The 20,987-nt window shown below is 45.8% G+C and overlaps 1 protein-coding gene across 5 annotated transcripts in view; it reads left to right on the top strand.

The window, feature by feature from the left end:
* macrod2 (mono-ADP ribosylhydrolase 2) overlaps window positions 1–20,987 on the top strand; it is a 652,663-nt gene that overhangs the window by 594,139 nt on the left and 37,537 nt on the right. For 4 of the 5 annotated variants that reach the window (XM_070542124.1, XM_070542123.1, XM_070542127.1 and 1 more), the window contains 3 exons: window positions 3,800–3,878; window positions 11,162–11,200; window positions 19,072–19,128. In XM_070542124.1, coding sequence (XP_070398225.1) covers window positions 3,800–3,878; window positions 11,162–11,200; window positions 19,072–19,128 — 175 coding nt within the window. The remainder of the gene's footprint in view (window positions 1–3,799; window positions 3,879–11,161; window positions 11,201–19,071; window positions 19,129–20,987) is intronic. The other variant, XM_070542125.1, reaches the window with a different exon arrangement.

Below are 20,987 nucleotides of genomic sequence, written 5' to 3'. Positions count from 1 at the left end.
GTTCAAGCACAGATGAGGTTCTACAGTCACCTCTGAAGCTGCCTCACTTACTGAGGAAGAAGAAATCGCATTAGGGAGGATGCTAAAGATTTTGTTTCTAATAGAATTAATTTTACTTGTAAAAAAAATCCCATGAAGTCATTGCTGCTGAGGGCTAAGGGAATAGATGGCTCAGAGCTACGATTCTGTGTAAGTTTAGCAACTGTACTGAAAAGAAATTTTGGATTATGCTTATTCTCCTCAATTAATGCTGAAAAATAAGCAGTTCTAGTTTGTTGAAGCTTATTTTTATGAAGCACAAGACTATTTTCCCAGGATAGGTAGGCCTCCTCATGGTGCGTAGAGCGCCATGTTCTCTCCAATTTCCTAGAGTTTTGTTTTAAGGCTCGTAGATGAGAGTTAAACCAGGGAGCCGACTTCCTGTCCCTAATTACCTTCTTTTTTAAAGGGGCAACATCATCTAATGCCACACGTAAAGAGGAATTCACATGATGAACTAAGGCATCAATTTGTGAGGGGCTAGAACTGAAAATATTGCCCTCTGCTACATGCCTCTGAGATGCTGAGGACAGTAAAGATGGAACAGTTGATTTAAAAGATGCAACTGCGTTGTCAGATAGAGACCGACTATAGTGAAATTTACTTTCGTGTCTCGAGAACTCAGTTATAAAAAACTCAAAGGTTATCAGAAAGTGGTCCGAGAGGACTGGATTATGTGGAAAGATTGTTATTTCCTCACACTCAATGCCATAAGTCAGAACAAGGTCCAATGTATGATGGCAGGAGTGGGTGGAGCTATGTAGTCTTTGAGTAAAACCAAATGAGTCTAAGATATTACTAAAGGCTACATTGAGGCTATCATTTTCAATGTCCACATGAATGTTGAATTCCCCCACTACAATGACCTTATCAGTATTTAGCACCAAATCAGATAAAAAATCAGAGATCTGATCCAAAAACTCAGAGTAATGGCCTGGTGGACGATACAAAACTACAAACAAGAGTGGTTTTACAGTTTTGCAATCTGGATTAGGAAAACTAAGAATAAGATGTTCAAACGAACTGTAACTATTAATCTGTAAGGGACTGATTAATAAGTCCGAATGAAAAATGGTTGCCACTCCTCCTCCTCGCCCTGTACTTCGAACAATATGATGATTTAAATAATTTGAAGGAGTCGACTCGTTTAAGCTAACATAGTCCTCTTGCTGCAGCCAGGATTCTGTGAGAGAGAGCAAAGAGATCTGATTATCACAAATCAAGTCATTAACTAACAAAGTCTTAGAAAAAATGGATCTAATGTTCAACAACCCACATTTAATTTTTCTAGTTTTCTGCTCAGTTGAATTTGTTCTAATATTTATGAGATTTCCGTGATTTGCTTTATTAAGCCTGATATTTAATCTGTGTGGTTTTGGCCGTGGGCATGACACTGTCTCTATGGGGTAGTGGGTGGGTAACAGTACAGAAGCTGCAGAGGGGTGGGTTAAACTACGACTCTGCTTCCTGGTCTGGACCCTGGGTAGTCATGGAGGACTAATAAAACTGGCCATGTTCCTAGAAAGAAGAGCTGCTCCATCCAAAGAGGCATGGATGCCGTCTCTCCGCATCAGACCAGGTTTTCCCCAAAAAGTTTTCCAATTATCAATGTAGCCCACGTTGTTTTCAGGACACCACCTAGACAGCCAGCGGTTGAAGGACAGCATGCGGCTAAACATGTCGTCACTGGTCCGATCGGGCAGGGGGCCAGAGAAAATTACGGAGTCCGACATTGTTTTGGCAAACTTACACACCGAAGCAACATTAATTTTAGTGACCTCCGATTGGCGTAACCGGGTGTCGTTACCGCCAGCGTGAATAACAATCTTACTGTATTTACGCTAAGATTGAGGATGATGGAATTATGAATGCGTGCATGCATGTGTATGAGATTGCTTCAGGGAGAGAAAAGGTGAATCTGAGTGAAAAGTGATGGTTTGAATTAAACTTAGTTCTTATTAGAAAAACTGCATCAGAACGCTATCTATTGTGTTCTGCCTCACCGACCTTACGACCCTCTTTTAGATCCGGACCTCACAGGAGGATGTTTCTCCAGGTGACACCTTGGCTGGCAGAGAAGACGAAGGTTTGCTGACGGTCCAGTCCAGAGTTGACCTCGGTACACGTTGCTGAAGCGTTTAGCAGATGCGCTTTCTCAAGTTTAAATTAACTCAGAAATCAAAGACTCTGGACGAGTCTACGTTAGCTGGTTGCATTTCAGCTATCCTGTCTGGCTTGATAGAAATAGCGTGGGGGGAAGAAAAGAGCCGTTGGCTCAGTTCCCCGTTAGCGTTTGTTCAGCACGTCCGCTCTCTCTCGTTGTCCAACTCGAACTGACTAACTTACCAAAACCACTTCTCTTCCCAAAGCGAACTTGTGTGTCAGAGCAAATGTGTTTTGGAGTTACTGTGAATCCAGACCTGTGTGAGCGAGTGTGAAGGTCATCACTAACATCTTCAAAACATTATTTAATTAAGTATTGATTCATTATAGTTCATTATGATTACCCAAAGCATAATAATAATTCATTTGATTAAAATACATTTATAATGAGCAAAGTGATCAATTGATTATTTAGCATTAATAATGAAGAAAAGGAAGTTTAAGACTCTTTATTATTATGACTAGATCGTGTGAGAACTCCTTCTTCTGGAGACCAGATGTTCGGTTGTTGTGGGATTGTGTAGACTCGCTGGCGGCTCAGGTCTTTATCTGTGGGTGAAAGTTGCTGGTGGCCCAGCTTCGACCCAGCCGGGCAAATACAACCTTTGGCACAGAAAAAGCCATACTTCCTCACGCTACACAGAGAAATAGAATAATATAAGGTGCTTGAAGCGGAGTGAGAGGGTCAGTTACGCTCTTTTACTCAGCGCAGCGTACATCTTGCAAACGAAAAATGATTTATCACCTGCAGAGAAATGACCCCAACCGTTTTATTAATTATTGCGCAACTCCGGCCGGTCAAGGTCTTCCGGGTTTTAGCGGCGTTCCTTATTTATGCGGGCGCAGCTTTGGCTCCATATTTCCAAGACTCTTCAGATTTACAGTACATATATATATATATATATATATATATATATATATATATATGGTGAGTATAGCATTGTAGACATGCAGATTCAATGCAAAATATTTACAAAACGTTTCTGCAGAATTAAACAACAGACTTTTGCCATCAAAGCTGTTATCAAAGAGGATGGCAGTCTGATCTGATCAGACTGATAATTATATATCAGTTAACCCTCCCACTGTCCTAATGGGAGTGACCCCGTGAGGAAAGTTGGCCATTGAGTAGGATTTCATGGTTTATCTCTTGGGTCCATGTGGCAGGAGTGAGCACCACCTCACCCCTGTCACATGAACCTCAAGGGGTAAACATCAATCCTGCTCAATGGTCAACTTTCCTCACGGGGTCACTCATTAGGACAGTGGGAGGGTTAAAAGGTCTCCAGTGATTATGAATACCTTTTTACTATTTCTGTGGGTCTGAACTCTTACACTAAAACCGAAAAGTGTGTTGTTTGGGTTATTTTTATGACATTCAGCAGTATCTTAAATGGCATTTATTGAAATCTTCTGCATCACAAATAAGTGTTTTACGCACTTGAAGATATTTTGGTAACACTTGAGTTTAGGGAACACAAATTAACCATTAATAATAATTTGTGTTCCCTAAACTAAAGTGTTACCGATATTTTCACTGTGGGTAAATAAGACATTTTTTGCATTGTGTCTGAATTTCAGTTTTATTCCTTTGCAGATCACACGGGTAATTTTCTGTGTCTTCCTCGAGACTGATTTCACCATCTACAAGAAAAAAATGGCTGCCATTTTCCAAGGTACGACTCTTTTCTTCATGTGAACTAACCTAAGCACTGTTAACTGTCTTATTTTTGTTGTTTTGCTTTGAGCTGAACCATTTATCGATGCTCGAGATGGCAGCTGTGACATTTTTATATCATGGGATTCCAGCAAACTTGTTTCTGTCCGTTTGAGCTCGACTAATATTCACTCTGAGTTATTTCCAATTTTTCAAAGCAGTGTGAGAACCTGCCGGGATTGGGTGACAATTTCAAATGTAAACACAAGGAATGCAGTGAGAATTTATGCTGGCAGTTGTAAAATCGAGTGTCAGCTTCTCTGCAAAAGGCTTTAATGTGATTTGAATTCTTGTATCTGCGAGCTGATCTTTGGGGTGCTTTTTAAAATTCTGATGAGGCTTTAATGTCAGATTTAATTTACTGTAATAATGACTCAAATGTCTCCTGAACACACTGACAACATTCAGGAATGTGTGTGTGTGTGTGTGTGTGTGTGTGTGTGTGTGTGTGTGTGTGTGTGTGTGTGTGTGTGTGTGTGTGTGTGTGTGTGTGTGTGTGTGCGTGTAGCTACATTTCATCCCTGACTACTTCTCTTCAATTCTGTGTGAAATAAACAAACATCCATTATCTTCTACACCCACTCTCCTCTCTGTCCCTCTCTCAATTCCCTCCTCCCTTTCATGCCATCATCTTTTCTCTGAGACCAGGAGCAGTCACCAGCTCTGATGGGGGCTCCACAGAGGACTGAGCCGAATAGCTGGGGAGCTGAAAGAGGCTGGCTGGCTTCACCAGCCTAGCATTACCTCCCATTTACCTCCCTTTTCCCTCTTCACCTCCCCAACGGAATACCGACTCACAGGCCTTCATCTCGCTGTTCCCAGATGGAGAGTGCTTTGTTCTCCCTGCTCTCCCGTCATCCCCCCGCCCCTCCACCCAGGCTCTTGCCTGGAAGATTACATTCTGAGGAGAGACCTTAATTATGCCTGCCTGCCCTCGTGCACCCAGCGCCCGTCTCTTCATATTAGTGTTTTGAGATGAGAATCTGGAGCTGTTGTTCTCCAGTTATCTCTCTCGCCATTTAAAAGTCTAGTCACCGGATAAATGCTCCATATCTACCCATAACTGGGGACAGACTCTGGTGTGTGTGTGTGTGTGTGTGTGTGTGTGTGTGTGTGTGTGTGTGTGTGTGTGTGTGTGTGTGTGTGTGTGTGTGCGTGCGTGCGTGCGTGCGTGTGTGTGTGTGTGGACATGCATCACAAGGAGCAATCAGGGTAGCTTTAAGGGTTTTTCTGTTAATTCCATAAAAATAATAGTTTACAGCGATGCAGCAAGCTGCTAAATTCAGACAGTGACAACTTCTACACCCTGGAACATGTTTAGCTTAATGCTAATGGACTCTTCTTTCCAAGTGTCTAAGCAGTCGTTTGTCCTTTGACCCCTGGGGGACAGAGCAACCCTTATCACTGCTCCGTTAGCATGTGTGGGCTGGAGAGGAAAAGCAAGCGTGACTTTCCACTCAGGATCAATGTCGGGAGTGAGGCAGACACCTTACAGCACTCTCACCTACACCTGTTCTAATCTTCCACCTCGTGCACAAGATCAAAGCATTTACCACATTCGCTATGAAAACTAAAGCTCTTCTGAGTTATTCAGTAAAAGAAAAAGAACTGAAAGATAAAATTAGCCACCCTGTGAAAGTAGAGTTGAATCCAGCCGGGCTTCACTATGCAAATGTGTTTTCAGCAGTACGGGAAAGGTATAGGATAAAGAAAGAAATGCTGATTGGTATGATTGCACCATGTGGGTAATGCACAGCCCCGTAGTGGGAAAGACTTGCATTTAGCCTGTGCACAATGGCAGTAGTGAATCAGAGGCTGTGAATTAGCTCTGCAGGTGTGCTCGAGCACTTTCAGCACATCTCATCATCCTTGCTGCCAGGGGAAGACAGTCGCGTAGATCTTGCAGCAACACCGAAAGCCACACACGGAGGCTGGAGATCATTCTGTCTTCTGCAGCAAACACGCTTTCAATAACTCTGTTAAATCTGCCGTACCCATTTTCTCGCCCTCTCCTCCCTTACCCTCACTTATGCATCCTCCTTGTTCCCTCACCTATTACCTTATTCCTCTGGTTTCTATCATTCTTTCTTATTGCATCAAGGATGGAGTTTCTCCGTCACCTCTTCCATCAGCAAGCTGCTATAGAGCTGTTGTTATTGCTGTCCTTGGTCTGCTTGCTATGTGGGTGCATGTGTGTGGTCACAGGAAAGCAAACAAAAAATTCAGGATCTCGCGCTCCCTCGCTTTCATTTCAGCTAAGATTAGTTGTAATTCTGAAGTCATTTTTCATTGTATAGCTGCTTTCCTCATTTTCAAGCAATCTGTCAAGTGACAATGACTGGAGAAAGAACGTGTAAACAGGATATTTGCATACAGGAAATTGCTTTATTACAATGTGCATTTCCACAAGCTGTCAGTATGAGCAAGCCAAAACGTCTGCAGAGAGAGGAAGCTGAAAAAAAGATATCCATGCACACGTGTTAACAGACTCAGCAGCCACACCAAACAGGTAACTGCATCATCATGAGGATGGAAGTTTCCACAGCTGGTATGAAAACGTGTGATTGGGACTTTTAATAGTTGGTGTTGTTCTATTAAAGATTAAAATCCCCAAAAATGTCACTGACATAACTGGAATCAGACAACATAAGAATACTTAAACATTAACAGAAATGCAACTAGTCTAAATCGGCACCTGTCGACAGGTATGCTGACCCACGCTGCTGTTTCAGGTCTGAAGGGTTTCTCCTCCACATGTTTCTGCTCCAGATGCCCAATATGATTTTGATCATGTCTCCAAGAAGGAAAGTTCAGGCTAGCCCGGTTTCTTGGGTGTTTTAAGTCATCTTGTTGGAAGACCCGTGACCAGTGACTGAGACACTGAGCAGGGTGTTTTACCTCAGAACGGCTTGGTTGTACGGAGAGTTCATTGGACCCTGAACAGATTTCAGACACCCAGAGCCAGGTCTAAGAAGACGAGGTTTATTTATGCGGCACTTTTCACAGACACGTCACAAAGGGCTTCACAGACAAAAACATAGTTTGTGTCTCTTCATTATTAGGGTTAGGTGTCTAGCCCAAGGGCACAACAGCAGTAGCTCAAGAGGTAGAGTGGGTTTTCCAGTAATCGGAAGGTTTCTCCCACCAGAGAATCCTGCCGTTGTGTCCTTGGCCAAAACGCTTCACCCACCTTGCCTGCTGGTGTTAGTCGGAGGGACCGGTGGCGCCTGTGCGTGTCGGCGCTCCCCAGGGCAGCTGTAGCTACATCGTAGCTCATCCCCACCAGCGTGTGAATATGTGTGTGAATGGGTGAATGACTAATTGTGCTGTGAAGCGCCTTGGGGGGTTGTAGAACCCTAAAGCCTGGGGCACGCCGGAGGCAGATGCGCCGCGTTGCGCCCGCAGTTTTGAGAAGCCAGGTGGTTACACAGGACGCGCCGCACCACTGAGAACTTCTTGGAAAGTCGCGCGATGGTCACAACATCACGCGGGACTTGAGAACAGGAAGTGGGAAGTGACTTGTTTATACTTGCTGTTATGTTTTGTGAGACTAATTCGTTAAAAATGGGTAAGTATTCTCTTTGTTAGCTTTTAGTAAAGGGTTAGGGTTAGTTTTAAATGTTTTAAGATCAATAGTACTTCAAAGTTATCAAAACTGAGGTTGGGTTTGTGCCGTAAAGTACCCCATAATGTTGTAAACAGCCGCGGCGCTTGAGGTAGAACTGGCGCCTATCCTCAGCACCGCGGTGCTTCTGGCACGCGGCGTGGCGTTCCCCATGTAGCCACTCTTATTACCTCTGATGGCTTCTATTCAAAATGGCGGCGTGGCGCGTCTATCTTTGGCTAGGCGCCTAGGCTTAAGAAGGAGTCATACAAATACAATCCATTTACCATTCTGTGTAATCACAAACCAAAAGCATGAGCATTGTGGACTACTCGTTGTTTATCAGAAGGGACTAAACCATTTTCCACTTCCCTTTGTGTCCTTTTGTGTTCAAGCAGGCTGTTTGACAGACAAAGAGCTTTTATGAAGCACCTGCTCGAGAATCACGTCATGCATTTGAAGTCCCAAGGCCTCTCCGAGATTAAAATATGCAAAAACAATCTCCTTCGCAGCGCCACCATCTTTTACCTGTGCAGCACCATTAGCTATCCATTACCCACCTTGGCAACTAAGTTCGTTAACGGTGATATAATGACCTATTCATTGCACTTCACACATCTCTGAGGTGCTTTGCTATCAAGAACCAGCAGTGTGTGTGCTGTTTGAAGAAATTAAATCATCGGACACGACGGAGGCGCCATGGTTGTATTTTTCAAGCAAACCTTAATTGATTTTCACAGGAAACTCAATAAATTAATTTAATAGTGTGATTTTATTATGTATTGTCATGTCTGACCACATGCGTGCCTTGTCACATACTGTTTGCACGTATGAAAGCAGTCAGGCAGCTGTGGTTGCAGTCAGAGAGTAAAAGCATGTAGAAATTGATTCTGGGTACACTCCTCTACTAATATGATGCGGGTGGCTGCCCACAAGCTGGGCTCCATCTCCTCTCCTCCTCAATCAGCCACGGTGCTGACAAAGGTAACAGCCCACAGATCTGCAGAGGCTGCTGTGTTCTCTCCAAGCGTTTCACCCACTTTCCAATTGACATTTATTTACATGCTTTTTAATACACTCCATACTATCTTCCCTTTCATCTCATCACACATCTACACCCCAAAATGTCTACAGTCAAAAGCCCCGCCTACCCCACTGTGGTGTAAGAGGAAAAGCTGTGGAATGCACTTGCTTTTATCACACGCGTGTAGTTTGTTGACGGAGGATATGAAGGGCTGCAGGAACCCTGCGAGGAGCGAAAATGAAGTCTGCGTTGGTTTCACAGAGCTATTCCTCGGGGTCGGGAAATGACTAGACCACGGCGTGTTAGTGAAGTGATTGTGAGAAAGCACCATCAGCTTGGGCAGACGTGAAGATTCGTTCATGTTTGTGCTCAAAACAGATGTGTAGGAAACATATCCTGGCTGCATGCTTATCAACATGGCCGCCGCTGGCTTGACACGGCTGCTGACAGGCTTTCCCTGCTGTTCCGTATAAAATACCTCAACGTTGTTTACAAGCAGTTCTGCTACTCGTGTGACGTTTTAAAAATGGATCTTTGCCGTTAGTGACATTTACAAGGTGGCCATGACAGCTAAGCCTCACATATTATTCAATATATTCTTTTTAATTTTGTTTTAAAAGTGGACATTTCTTTTGTGATGACAAGAATAGAGGCCTTGGAGCGAGGCGTTTATTCCAGCGACATAGAGGCTGTTTACTACTAAAGCCAACAGTCTTCTACTACAGATTGAGGAAACACATTCATCCACTTATTTTCTTTCACTTATCTAAGGTGGGATCATGGAGGCAACAAGTCCAGGAGGGAAACTCCGACATCACCTTCTCTAGTGACACTCCCCAGCTCCCTCTAGGTGATCCCCGGTCTTTCCCAGCCCAGAGAGGCTATCTAACCCCTCCAGCTAGTTCTGGTTCTTCCCAGGCATCTTCATCCCTGTGGGAGATAGGAGGCAACTGACTCCTTTTGTTGCAGAGGAGGAGCAGCTCTACCCCGACCTCCTACTGGACGGCTGAGATTTTCTCTGTCACCCCACAGAATTATGACATTATATACACATGAAAACACATGAATTACCAAGAGTACTACAGTAACTCAACCAGGCTGTATGTGACCTGTTACTTTTGTATGAAAACTCATCAGAAACAGAGAAGCACATACAGCTTTTATTCTGGGGTTTCTTGGGGTCATAGGTTAAAGCAGAAACTAGAGTTTTTTCTCACGACACCCTCTAGAGGTGGAAAACAGAAGTAGCTCAGGAGGTAGAGTGTTGTCCACTAATCGAAGAGTTGTAGGATCGATGCCGGCCACTGTCTGAAAATGCTGCTGATGTGTCCTTGGCGAGACAGGTGGCGCCAGTGCTCGGCAGGCCTTGCCTCCATCAGGGCGCCCCAGGGCAGCTATGTCTTTATTGTAGCTCATCTTTACCAGGGTGTGAATGTGTGTGTGAAGGGGTGCACGACTGTGTTGTGAAGCGCCTTGGGGGGTTGTAGAACTCTAGAAGGTGCTATACAAACATCACAGACCAAAGATTTAATAAGGGCCTTTCATATTCCCCTCCTGATACGATAAAGGAATAGTTTTAATATCAAGTTTTGCCTCTTAGACCCCAGCTCTACTGGAAAAGGTCACTCACGCCACAGTCACAAACATGTCCTGTGTGTTCAACTGTTGCAACAATGCTGCAGCTGACAGTAGTTGAAACACGTCCTGTTTCCATCTGTGTGCTGTTGTAACTGTATCAGCTGGCCGTCCCTTGTTTCCCCAAGCAGGGTCAGATTAATGCACTGCACCCTTTTCTTCAGTGTTACACAACAGAAAAGCCTGTCGCAGAGGCCGCAGGGAGGCCTGATGATTACACTACAGAACGGATGACAACAGCCTTTCATCAAAGCAAACGGGTTGCTCTGCTTGTTAACTACTCTGCAATCATTTCAGACTCAGGCAGTTACATATATATGACATCACAAATGGTGCATCCATTCATCTGAAGCGTGCACACTAAAAGCAGGCTCATGTGTCTACGGTTTAGGTGGCATGTCCCAAAGCACCCTGAGGCACGCTGGGCTATCTGAGTGTCTGTGAATGGGTGTTTGTATGTGGGAACCATGAGCTGTTAGCAGCCCCCCCCCACCCACGGTGCAACTCAGCTCATCCATCCAGAAACACCTCTCTGCTGGCCTCACACAAAAAGAATGAAAAGAGGTGGAAATCAAAGGGCTTTTCTACAGAGCTCAGTGCCGGCCTCTAGATCCTGTAATTTAGGGAAATAGGCGGTTTGTGTCATTTATGCTGGATCTGCTGGTATGGATTTAATTGGAAAGGAATGTGTCTTTAAACACACGCCCGTAGTCGTTTTGGTGTAATAACCCTCCGGATCCAAGGCCATCTGGTGGGGAAATGGAAGAAGTTTCAAGGGTTGTGGGAGTTTTGGATCAGAGGTGAAAGAATTTTAACAATGAGCGTCGTGACACGTGAGAACAGCGGTTTCTGGTTGAGTTGTTTGCTTAGAGCAGGATGGTTTTGAATTGCCGTGCACCCAGCATCACCATCGAGCTGTGATGAGGTTGTGTGTTACGAACCACCATTGTTTAACACCTTCTCGTATCCCCTCTTCCAGACAATGACACGGAGGCTGGAGAGGAGCAGCCACAGGGAGGTGAGTGACAGAATATTTCATGGGTGCCTTTTCACCTTAACACCTCCATTAGAGCCCACAGAGGGTGAGTGAGCGGCGTAGCTCGGGCTCGTGACAGTGATTTGCTGGGTTTTATGCAGCAGATGAAATTGAATGTTTATTCATCGGCTGACACGTTGAATCCCCGGCCTGACTCATCTCAGTTAAAAATACTTTGTGTCAGGTGCGTTGCACTACAAGAGCTTTTATCCGGAGCAAATTCCCGACAACATTCCTCTTCATCCGGCTTACGGACACAATGTCTTCAGACCACCCAAAGCGAGTGGCAAAGAAACAAGCAGAGCTGCGTAAGCCTGGCGCTCGGCGGATAATGCTTTCATCATCACACTATCTTGGCACGTGGCCTAAAACATAACAATATTAGCTATTGACACGTGTCTGCACGCTGATGCTCTGAGCAAGCTGTGGCATTTAGATGAAAAGACTTGTGAAAATTGTTTAATCTTTATTTCATCATTAGAATATTTATTAGGAAGGTACAGTTGGATGTTTTGTCTGCTGAGATCTTTTTTTCCTTCGAGTCCAACATAATTTTACAGCTTTAAGTGCTTAGGCTCTTGAAAATGTCATAGCACACATGCAACCAACTAAGTTTTACCGTCTGTTAAAGGAAGTGTTCATATTACAGTAAATGTGGAACTCAGGGTGCTATCAAAATGTTTTTCCTATCAAAGTCACCCCCATGATTTACCAATTACACGCATCTGTGTTTTCAAAGAGATTCCATTTTAGAGTGAACATAAAAGAGCTACGGCAGAGTGAAACAATGTGCACGTAATAGTGAAATCATAAAGACTTGGCTGAGAGCGATTTGTCTGCTCGCACTGCAATATTCCTATTGTGTTCCTCACCACCCGTTTTATACTGCATACTGGTTAATACCATACCATCAGTCCGCCACGAGCCAAGTGAAGCAGCCCCTGATAATTCCTAGCTCTGTTGCATCATCATGCCATTCTTGCTCTGGTCCAGTTTGGCCTTGTTTGATGGGCCTCTTTGTTGGTGCCAAGAACTGGACTTTTATTCTGCTCCATCAGACAGAGTCTGAATCAGTCAGCCTGGAACCGACTCAAAAGTTCAAATGACTTTCATGCTCACGTGGAATGGTGGTTTTGGCTCAGACAGTAGGCTGGAGATGGTCTCCAAGCCCAACATTCTTCAATCCTTTCCAGCTGGTCTTTGTTTTTCTGTCAGGCAGGTAAAGAATCCATCTAAGAGCCAGGCCACAGTGTTAGAATAAAACCTTGTGTTCAGTTGGGATGCTTGGTAAAGTTTAAAACAATAAAGACGGATAATTAAATATGCAAATTAGAGTCACATGGTGGTGGAGGGTTGGAACTAAAGTCTTGGTTTGCATTGGTCTCGCTGTGAGGAGTATAAGGATGTCTGATATTATTGGCCAACTAAAACGAACGGCTGATGTTGGCATCAAAATGTAAAATCAGAAGTGATCTGAATTGGGTTTACACTCTTAATGACAAAACGTACACACCACGCACATATTATACATGAAACTATTCATCTACTTCTTTTCTCAGTCAGGATGCCAAAAAAGGACAGATCTCTCTCTCTCTCTCTCTCTCTCTCTCTCTCTTTCTCTCTCTCTCTCTCTCTCTCTCTCTCTCTCTCTCTGTGTATGTATATATATATATATGTGTGTGTGTGTGTGTGTGTGTGTATATATGTATATATATGTGTGTATATATGTATATATATATATATATATATATATATATATATATATATGTATATATATATATATATATGTGTGTGTGTGTGTGTGTGTGTGTGTGTGTGTGTGTGTGTGTGTGTGTGTGTGTGTATATATACTGTATATATGTATATATATGTGTGTATATATGTGTATATATATATATATATGTATATATATATATATATATATATATATATATATATATATATATATGCACATATATACACATATATATATGTGTGTGTGTGTGTGTGTGTGTGTGTGTGTGTGTGTGTGTGTGTGTACATGTATTTATATATATATGTATGTGTGTGTATATTAGTGGTGTGCATCTCTACCTGCCTCACGATCCGATTCCGATTATCTGCCTAACGATTCGATTTGAGTCTGAAATGCATCACGATTCTTCACACAAAAATTTTCATTACTTAATAAAAGCAGTAGAATAGTTTTCAATTTCTTTTTGATTTTGAAATCCCTGAAAAACAGAACATTCATCTATTCACTATAGTGAGCAATACTGTTTAAAGTGTGCTGCCTATAATAACTTAAATAATATAAGAAATAATGTTTTCGGTAGAGCAGCTTTAAGATAGAATATTACTGAACTTAAAAACAGTAAACAAATACTGTGTTAAGTGATTCACATCCAGGATCCCAAAACCGAAATTAGCCCAGACATCCGATTTAAATGTAACGGGTACATCTTTGATTACTGGTAATGTTGGCCCTGTGTCCCTGTCCGCCTTTTCTGTTTGTAATTGGCGCTAGGGCAACGCAGTGCGCATGCCATTGCAACTGTGCCCCCAGAAGTAATTGTAAAACCTCAAAACTTTATTGTCCTCGCATAGACATAGACCAGGGGTTGGCAACCTGTTCCCATCAAAGAGCCATTATTACCCGTTTCCCACAGTAAAGAAAACACTGGTAGCCACAGCAGCCGCGGTGTTGTGGGCGGAGCCTACCCTCAGACAGCAGAGAGCTGCTCACAACAGGTGACAGCAGCCGGTACCGGTCGCTCGTGTACGTCAAAGTTCTATTTCGTCTAGTCTTAGCCCTTAAGCTAGCTGCTATTGGAAGGATGATCTCAGCATCAGTCAATCATGAAGAGCTTAAATGTACGCCCACCAATGATGGGCACCCCTTGTGGGTATATAAGTGGAGCGACTCCACTGTTCGCCTCCGTTATCTCTTCAAGCCAAGCTTAAGAGCTTTCTTTAAAGAGCAAATTATCGAAGAAACAACATTCAACTCACCAGCCATGTCCAGCGACGCCAGGACTTGCCCGGCCTGCCAGACGGGCTCCATCTCCAGCGGCGACCTGCACGCCAAGTGTGAGGTCTGTCTCAGGGCTCATCACGCTGGCCTGGCCTTGACCCCCCAGGCCTCGTGCCCGTTTTGAGCCGCTCTGCCCGTGGCTGAAAAGGTCCGCCGGGTCGAGTGTTTCACCCCCACCACCAACGAGGAAATTCCGGTGGCTGGCACGTACTCGCTGGACGAGGTCTTACAGTTCTTCATCGTCGGTCAGGAGCCGACTGGCTCCTCCCGACTGGACGATGTCATCGACAGTGAGGAGCACGACGAGGTTGGCTGCCATAGCCCTTTTTCCCCCCTGTACAACACGGAGGTCGACGAGCCTCGCTCAGCGGGTCCTCCTGCCCCAATGGCTTCTAGCTCCTCCCTGCCAGCAGTTAGAGCACTGCTCCAGGAGCTGCCCGCCATCATCTCCGCGGCCGCGGTCCGCAAGGGGCTAGCCGTTCCAGAACCGGCTCCGCCTGAGGCAGATGATTTGGCAGGAATTTTCGGGTCAACACAGACACGCTGTCCAGACCCCATCTGGCCGCGTTTCCCCGCTGCCATGAGCTGCTGGTTCGCCACCTTCTCCGAGCCTGCTAGGCTTAAGGCGCCAATTTCCACATATGCGCCCATTACCAAGGTCGAGGCAGATGATTTGGCAGGAATTTTCGGGTCAACACAGACACGCTGTCCAGACCCCGTCTGGCCGCGTTTCCCCGCTGCCATGAGCTGCTGGTTCGCCACCTTCTCCGAGCCTGCTAGGCTTAAGGCGCCAATTTCCACATATGCGCCCATTACCAAGGTCAAGGGCTTCTCCGACCTGGGCTGGCCATCCGTTCCTCCACTGGAGCCGGACTTGGCCTCGCTGGCCCGCGAGCAGTTCCAGCTTCTAAGCATGACCAGCTGCTGACGCGGCTGACCGATCATGCACACCAGTGCGCCTTCCAGACCGGCGCTGCAGGAAATAACATCGCCCTTCTTGCCTTTGGCGTTTCCAAAATGGTGGAAGAGCTTGATGTTCCTGACGAGTCAAAAACCATCATTATTAAAACTGCTGGTGCCATTCTCAATCTGTGCGCTGTTGTACTCACCGGTTCTGCTTGCATTGCTGCCTGGCAGACCCTTATCCAGCGGGCCTTGTGCTCAAGGCCCTGCCCTCCATTCCTGATCACCTGCACAGGGAGATGCTGGAAGGCCCCATCACCTCTGACGTTCTGTTTGGTCCCCATCTTACGAGCGTCATCAAGAGGGCTCAGAGGGCGGTTGAACTATCAGCCACGGTGCGAGACCTGGTCCACCCCCGGTCCGCCTCTCACTCCGGCCCTTCCTCCATAGGATGGGATGAACGGCGCGGAATCTTCAGGCGCCCAGCTGCACTGCCCGCCCCGCTGAGCCGGCCTCCCTCTTCGGCTCCACCTCAGCGGGACCAGGGAGTTGGCAGCCAATGGTTCCGAAAGAGCCAGCAGACGCCGTCTTGGCAGTCACAGGCGCAGCAACCTCGCAGAAAACAACCACGAAAACGACTCGTTGGGAGGAATGTGTGTGCTTATGACTGTAATGTTAACTCTGTGAATGATTTTGGTTTTGAAATAATTGAGAGCACAATCATACAGTCCTCTGGAGAATCCTCTGCCAAATCCTCACACATGTTCCCCACACCAAGCACTGCGACACATATGCATGTTCCCGCAGTCTGTCATGTTACACGGCCAGCTGTAAGGGTGCGCTCCATTTGCGCACTGGCTCCGGCCAGGCCCAACTCATCCCGCTTCCGCCACAACGATGGGTGGGACGCGATGTCATGGCGCTGTCGCGACCACACGCGGCGACACGGTGCGCGGCTCCATCCGCTGGCACTTTGTCGTCCCCATGCACGGGCCCGGCTCCCACTCGTCCTTCATCCTTGGACTCCATGCTCCGCGGGGCGGATCAGCCTCTTCCGGCTGTTTCACACTCGCCCTTTCGAGCACAGCCCTCCATGGGTCGCTCCCAGTTATCTGGTGCGAGCGACGGCGGTAAGGGCGCAAACCCAGTCCTCAGACGTGGTTCACGTGTCCTCGACCACGCGTCCGCTGTCGGAACGCGCGCAAGAATGGAGCCACTTTTGCCTCCTGAGCAAATGGATATCGGACACCATTCATTACGGTCACACACTCCATTTTCAGTCCGCTCCTCCTCCCTTCAACGGGATCGTGGAGACGACGTTCACGTCACAGGAACAATCTCAGGCCCTGGAGCTGCAGGAACTTCTGTCCAAGCACGCAATTTCCCAAGTCCCTCGCGGACGAGAGCTTTCCGGCTTCTACTCCCGCTACTTTGTAATACCGAAGAAGTCGGGAGGAATGAGACCAATTCTCGACCTTTCCCTGTTCAACTGCTCCATAGCAGTGATGCATTTCCGCATGTTAACAATGAGGCAAGTCCTGGAATATGTGCGCTCCGGGGACTGGTTCACGTCAATAGACCTGAAAACTCATACTTCCACATCCCAGTAATTCCCAAGCACCGGAAGTTCCTGCGCTTCTCATTCAAGGGACTTCAATACCAGTTCAATCGTCTCCCTTTCGGCTACTCGCTAGCCCCGTGCACCTTCTCCAAATGTCTGGAGACCGCTCTGCAGCCACTGCGCACGGCGGAAATGAGGGTTTTATTTTACCTGGACGATCTGCTCTTATGCGCCCGGTCCAAGGACGAGGCGTCAGAGCAAACCATGAAGTTAATAGAGCATCTGTCAATCCTGGGATTTTCCATAAACTGGGAGAAGAGCTCCATCCTTCCATCCCAGTCGATTGTGCTTCTCGGGGTGGAGCTGAACGCCTCTACTGAGAGCACGTTTGTCTCAGGCGAGAGCGGCAGATCTCACCACGGTCATCTCCCACGTGCAACCCCGCGAGATCTTGAGAGCCCTGTTAGTCATGAAACTTCTGGGCATGATGGCTGCAGCCCACGCTGTGGTGCCGTTAGGTTTACTGCACACGAGGCGCCTGCAGCGTTGGTTCATCCGCCTCCGGGTACACCCGATACGTCAGAAGAGACGTATGTTGAGGGTTCGCCCTTCAGTGGGCAGGGACCTCGCTCACTGGGGGAATCCCTGCATCCTTTCACACGACGCCACCTACATTCCGGGGGTCCTGAATGTAGCAACGGACATCCTGTCGAGTGGGGGTCCCCGCGACTCCGACTGGCGTCTGCATCCCGCACTGATATCACAGATCTGGATGAGGTTCGGGGAACCCTCTGTGGATCTGTTCGTGGTTCGCGAAAACGCACAGTGTCGCCTGTGGTTTTCCCTGAGTCCCCGGGACCATCCCCCGCTCGGAGCGGACGCCTTCTCGCACCAGCCCTGGCCTCAGATGCTCCTGTATGCGTTTCCGCCAGTCCCACTGATTCCCCGTCTCCTGGACCGAGTTCGGTCGGAACAGCCCTCAGTAATTCCTGTAGTTCCCAGACGCTTGTCCGCGTCATGGTTTCCGGACCTGCAAGCGCTAGTGTCTGGCTCCCCGTGGAGGGCGGACGCCCTTCTCCAGGCGGATGGGATAATCAAACATCCTCCTGAAATAGGCCAGCGGCTGTGGGCCTGGCCGCTGAGCGGTCACGCTTAGGCTTCTGGGCTGCCGCTTGATGTGGTCGCCACGATTCAGAGTGCGCGGGCGCCTTCTACCGTTGCATCCTATGCTGCTAAATGGGCAGCTTTCCAGAAATGGTGCACAGAGCGGAATGTTCAAGCGCTCTCCTGCCAGCTGGCGGATGTCCTATCGTTTCTGCAGATACTGGTGGACAGGGGCCTCGCATTCAGCACTATTAAAACATATGCTGCAGCTATCTCATCCTGTCACCAGAGTTTTGGAGATAGATCTGTTTTCAATCATCCCCTCACAAAACGTTTTCTAAAAGGTGTCAGAAGGAACAGACCTGTGTCTCGCCCGGTATTTCCCCGGTGGGACCTAACGGTGGTTCTGCGCGGCGTATCTGAAGCCCCATTTGAACCCTTGGACCAGGTCTCACTCAAGTTCCAATCACAAAAAGTTTAACTAATACCTCCTAACAAAATCTGGTAAACTCAATTAGAGCTTCAGACCTTCTGGTTTCTTCATGATCAAGTCCCCTGCTTCCAGAACCCAGATTGAACGTTCCACTTCCTGCCTGGAGTTACACTGGGAGTGTCCTCTCTCTCTGCCAGTTCATCTAATCTCAGCAGAATACAAATGAAAATAGTTAATGATCAAATAAACTATGTATACGATAAATTACTTAATGTGTGTAAGAGTTAGATGTTATACGTAACTATATTGGATGGCGCTAAAAGAAACGATGCCAGACATCCCCAGAGTTTGTAATCCAGAATATGTCATCAGAAATTCTCCAAAATAATCCAAAACCTTTGTTGGTACCACTTTATGACGAGACTATATAAATGCTTATTTTCCTAAATATTCGGCTCTCTTTACATCTCTTTTAAGTATATTGCTTTTACTGTATCAGATAAATTGTTAGAGTGAGTCAAGAGTCTTGTGTTCTTTTATTTAGTACTACAAAACTTCATCATGAGTAGTATATTTTATTTGTTATTACATAAACAATAAAAATGCCATTTCATTCCATCATTCTAAGCTGCTTTTAATAAATCTCCTGCAGTGTGGCTTGTTATTAATTACTAGTGTGGTAAAATAGTCACCACTAAGATCAGTTTATCAATTATATTAACTCACTCCGACTGTCTGGACTGCTGGTATCGACGAGCCGTGAGGAGAGATGCGTCTGGTGCTTTTATAGTTAGAGTTGCATCGGTCCCACATAACCGACTCTGGTGGTTTCTTTACAGATAACCCACCCCCATCACCAAAACCCACAGCCCAGGAAACAAGTGAGGACAACAAAGGTGAGCCTTTACTAAACGTTTGTGTTTCTTCTGTTTTCCTGTTCTGTTCATTTCCTTGTTTGTGCACGTCCAACCCCTCTAATGGTGGAGGAAACATTTGACTCTGATGTGTGTTTACAGAAAGAAGATTTGCTAGCATGTGTAAACTAATGGAATGTTCTTGGTGGGTAAACTCCTGCGCGCCGATGCCGAGCCCCTCTTTAGGGAAATGAATACAAGATGAAGCTCAGGCTTTTTTAAAAGAATGTTTTCTTTGAGGGAAACTTGTTTAAGAAGCCATTATCTGGCTATTCTGCAGTTTCAGCCCCTTTGGATGTGTAATATTGAAACAATTATAGGCTTCTCTGATACGATGGACCAAAGATAATTAGATTCTTACACTGGAGGGTGTTAGTAGGCAATTAAAATTGTACACCATCCATTTGTCTTGAAGACTTTAGGTTGCAGGGAATTTTTCTGAAGATAACAGTCATGGTTGTTTTCTTTGGGGATTCAGTTCCTCTCATTGCCTTTGGAATGCTGAATCAGACGATGAAGTCACGTTAAGGACTTCAATGCATTTATGTTGTTAGACAAAGCAACGATTCTCTCTGCGTATACAAGATACCTTCCCATAATTCAGAGCAATAAGTCGTTATGATTCATAAATTCAATCACCGGCATTAGAAGGGCATAAGTATTCTGTATTAATCTTTTGAAATCCTAATTTATCAGGCCTCACAGCTTAATAGTAACTAATCCATTCACAAAAGGCCTTGGCACCACTTTCTAGCTTGGGAACAGCCAGTCCTTGAGACAACCTCTCATAGGAAGGGGATGGAATGATTTTGTTCTGCCTGCACTGTAAAGGTTGGGTATGGTTCAATGTAGCACATAGGAGGGATTAATCATAGAAAACACTCAGATGTCAAGATAGCACAGAGCAGTGGAAAAGCAAGCTGGGAAAGCAGACTGTCAGCTATGTTAGGCAGACATTGGAAGATGCTTTAGGATCTCATCCCAGCTCTAATTTTCAGAGTAACATCTGTCACTGAACACTGGGCTCCTCCTGCTTCTCTGTAACACCATAGAAGTTGGTCGGATTTGGTGTTAACACAAATGTTGGGGCATTTTATAATTTTTTTCAAAGAAAAATTGTGCTTTTCAGCCGAATTTGTGCCCATCAGTAAGCCTCAGTGTGATCTGTCAGTTCTGTCAGTCTCCTCGTGGGGATTCACTCTTCCTTAGTTCTTGAGTTCAGCGTGAGGTGCTTTTAACCAAAACACTGATGAAGAAAGAAACTCCCAGGCATTATCGGCTGGATTTCTGATGATTAATACACTGTTAGTGGACTGGGTGTAATTATAGGGCTTCTCTCTTTCATGCACAACAGCAACTTCTTTCACCTTTTGAGAAAAAGACTCGTGAAGCCTTGAAAGGGAAAAATCGTAATTATAAACTCTGTTGTATAAAAGAGAATACAATTTGGCTAACTAACAGATATTAAATGCCTGCAACTTTCATTTCTTAAACAACCATGTGGAAAGACCCATCTGGTGTTGATGGAAAAGATGTTGGTCTGTTTGAGAAGGTTCAGGTCACTGGCGTGCATCAAGCAGAGAAAACATCTAAGGAGATTGAAGAATGGGTTAAGAACTGTCCAATGCATTACTAAAATCTGGTCTGATGAGTCCGGGTGGACCCTGTTCCACAGTGATGGTGCATCAGGGTAAGAAGAGAGGCAGATGAAGTGATGCACCCATCATGCCTAGTGGCTACTGTACAAGCCTGTGGCGGCAGTGCTATGATCTGGGGTTGCTGCAGTTGGTCAGGTCTAGGTTCAGCAACAGGAAGTGCTCCAAGAATGAGGTCAGCTGACT

This window comes from Nothobranchius furzeri, chromosome 12, assembly GCF_043380555.1.
Source record: "Nothobranchius furzeri strain GRZ-AD chromosome 12, NfurGRZ-RIMD1, whole genome shotgun sequence".
NCBI lineage: Eukaryota > Metazoa > Chordata > Actinopteri > Cyprinodontiformes > Nothobranchiidae > Nothobranchius > Nothobranchius furzeri.
This window is presented reverse-complemented; position numbering and strand designations above follow the sequence as displayed.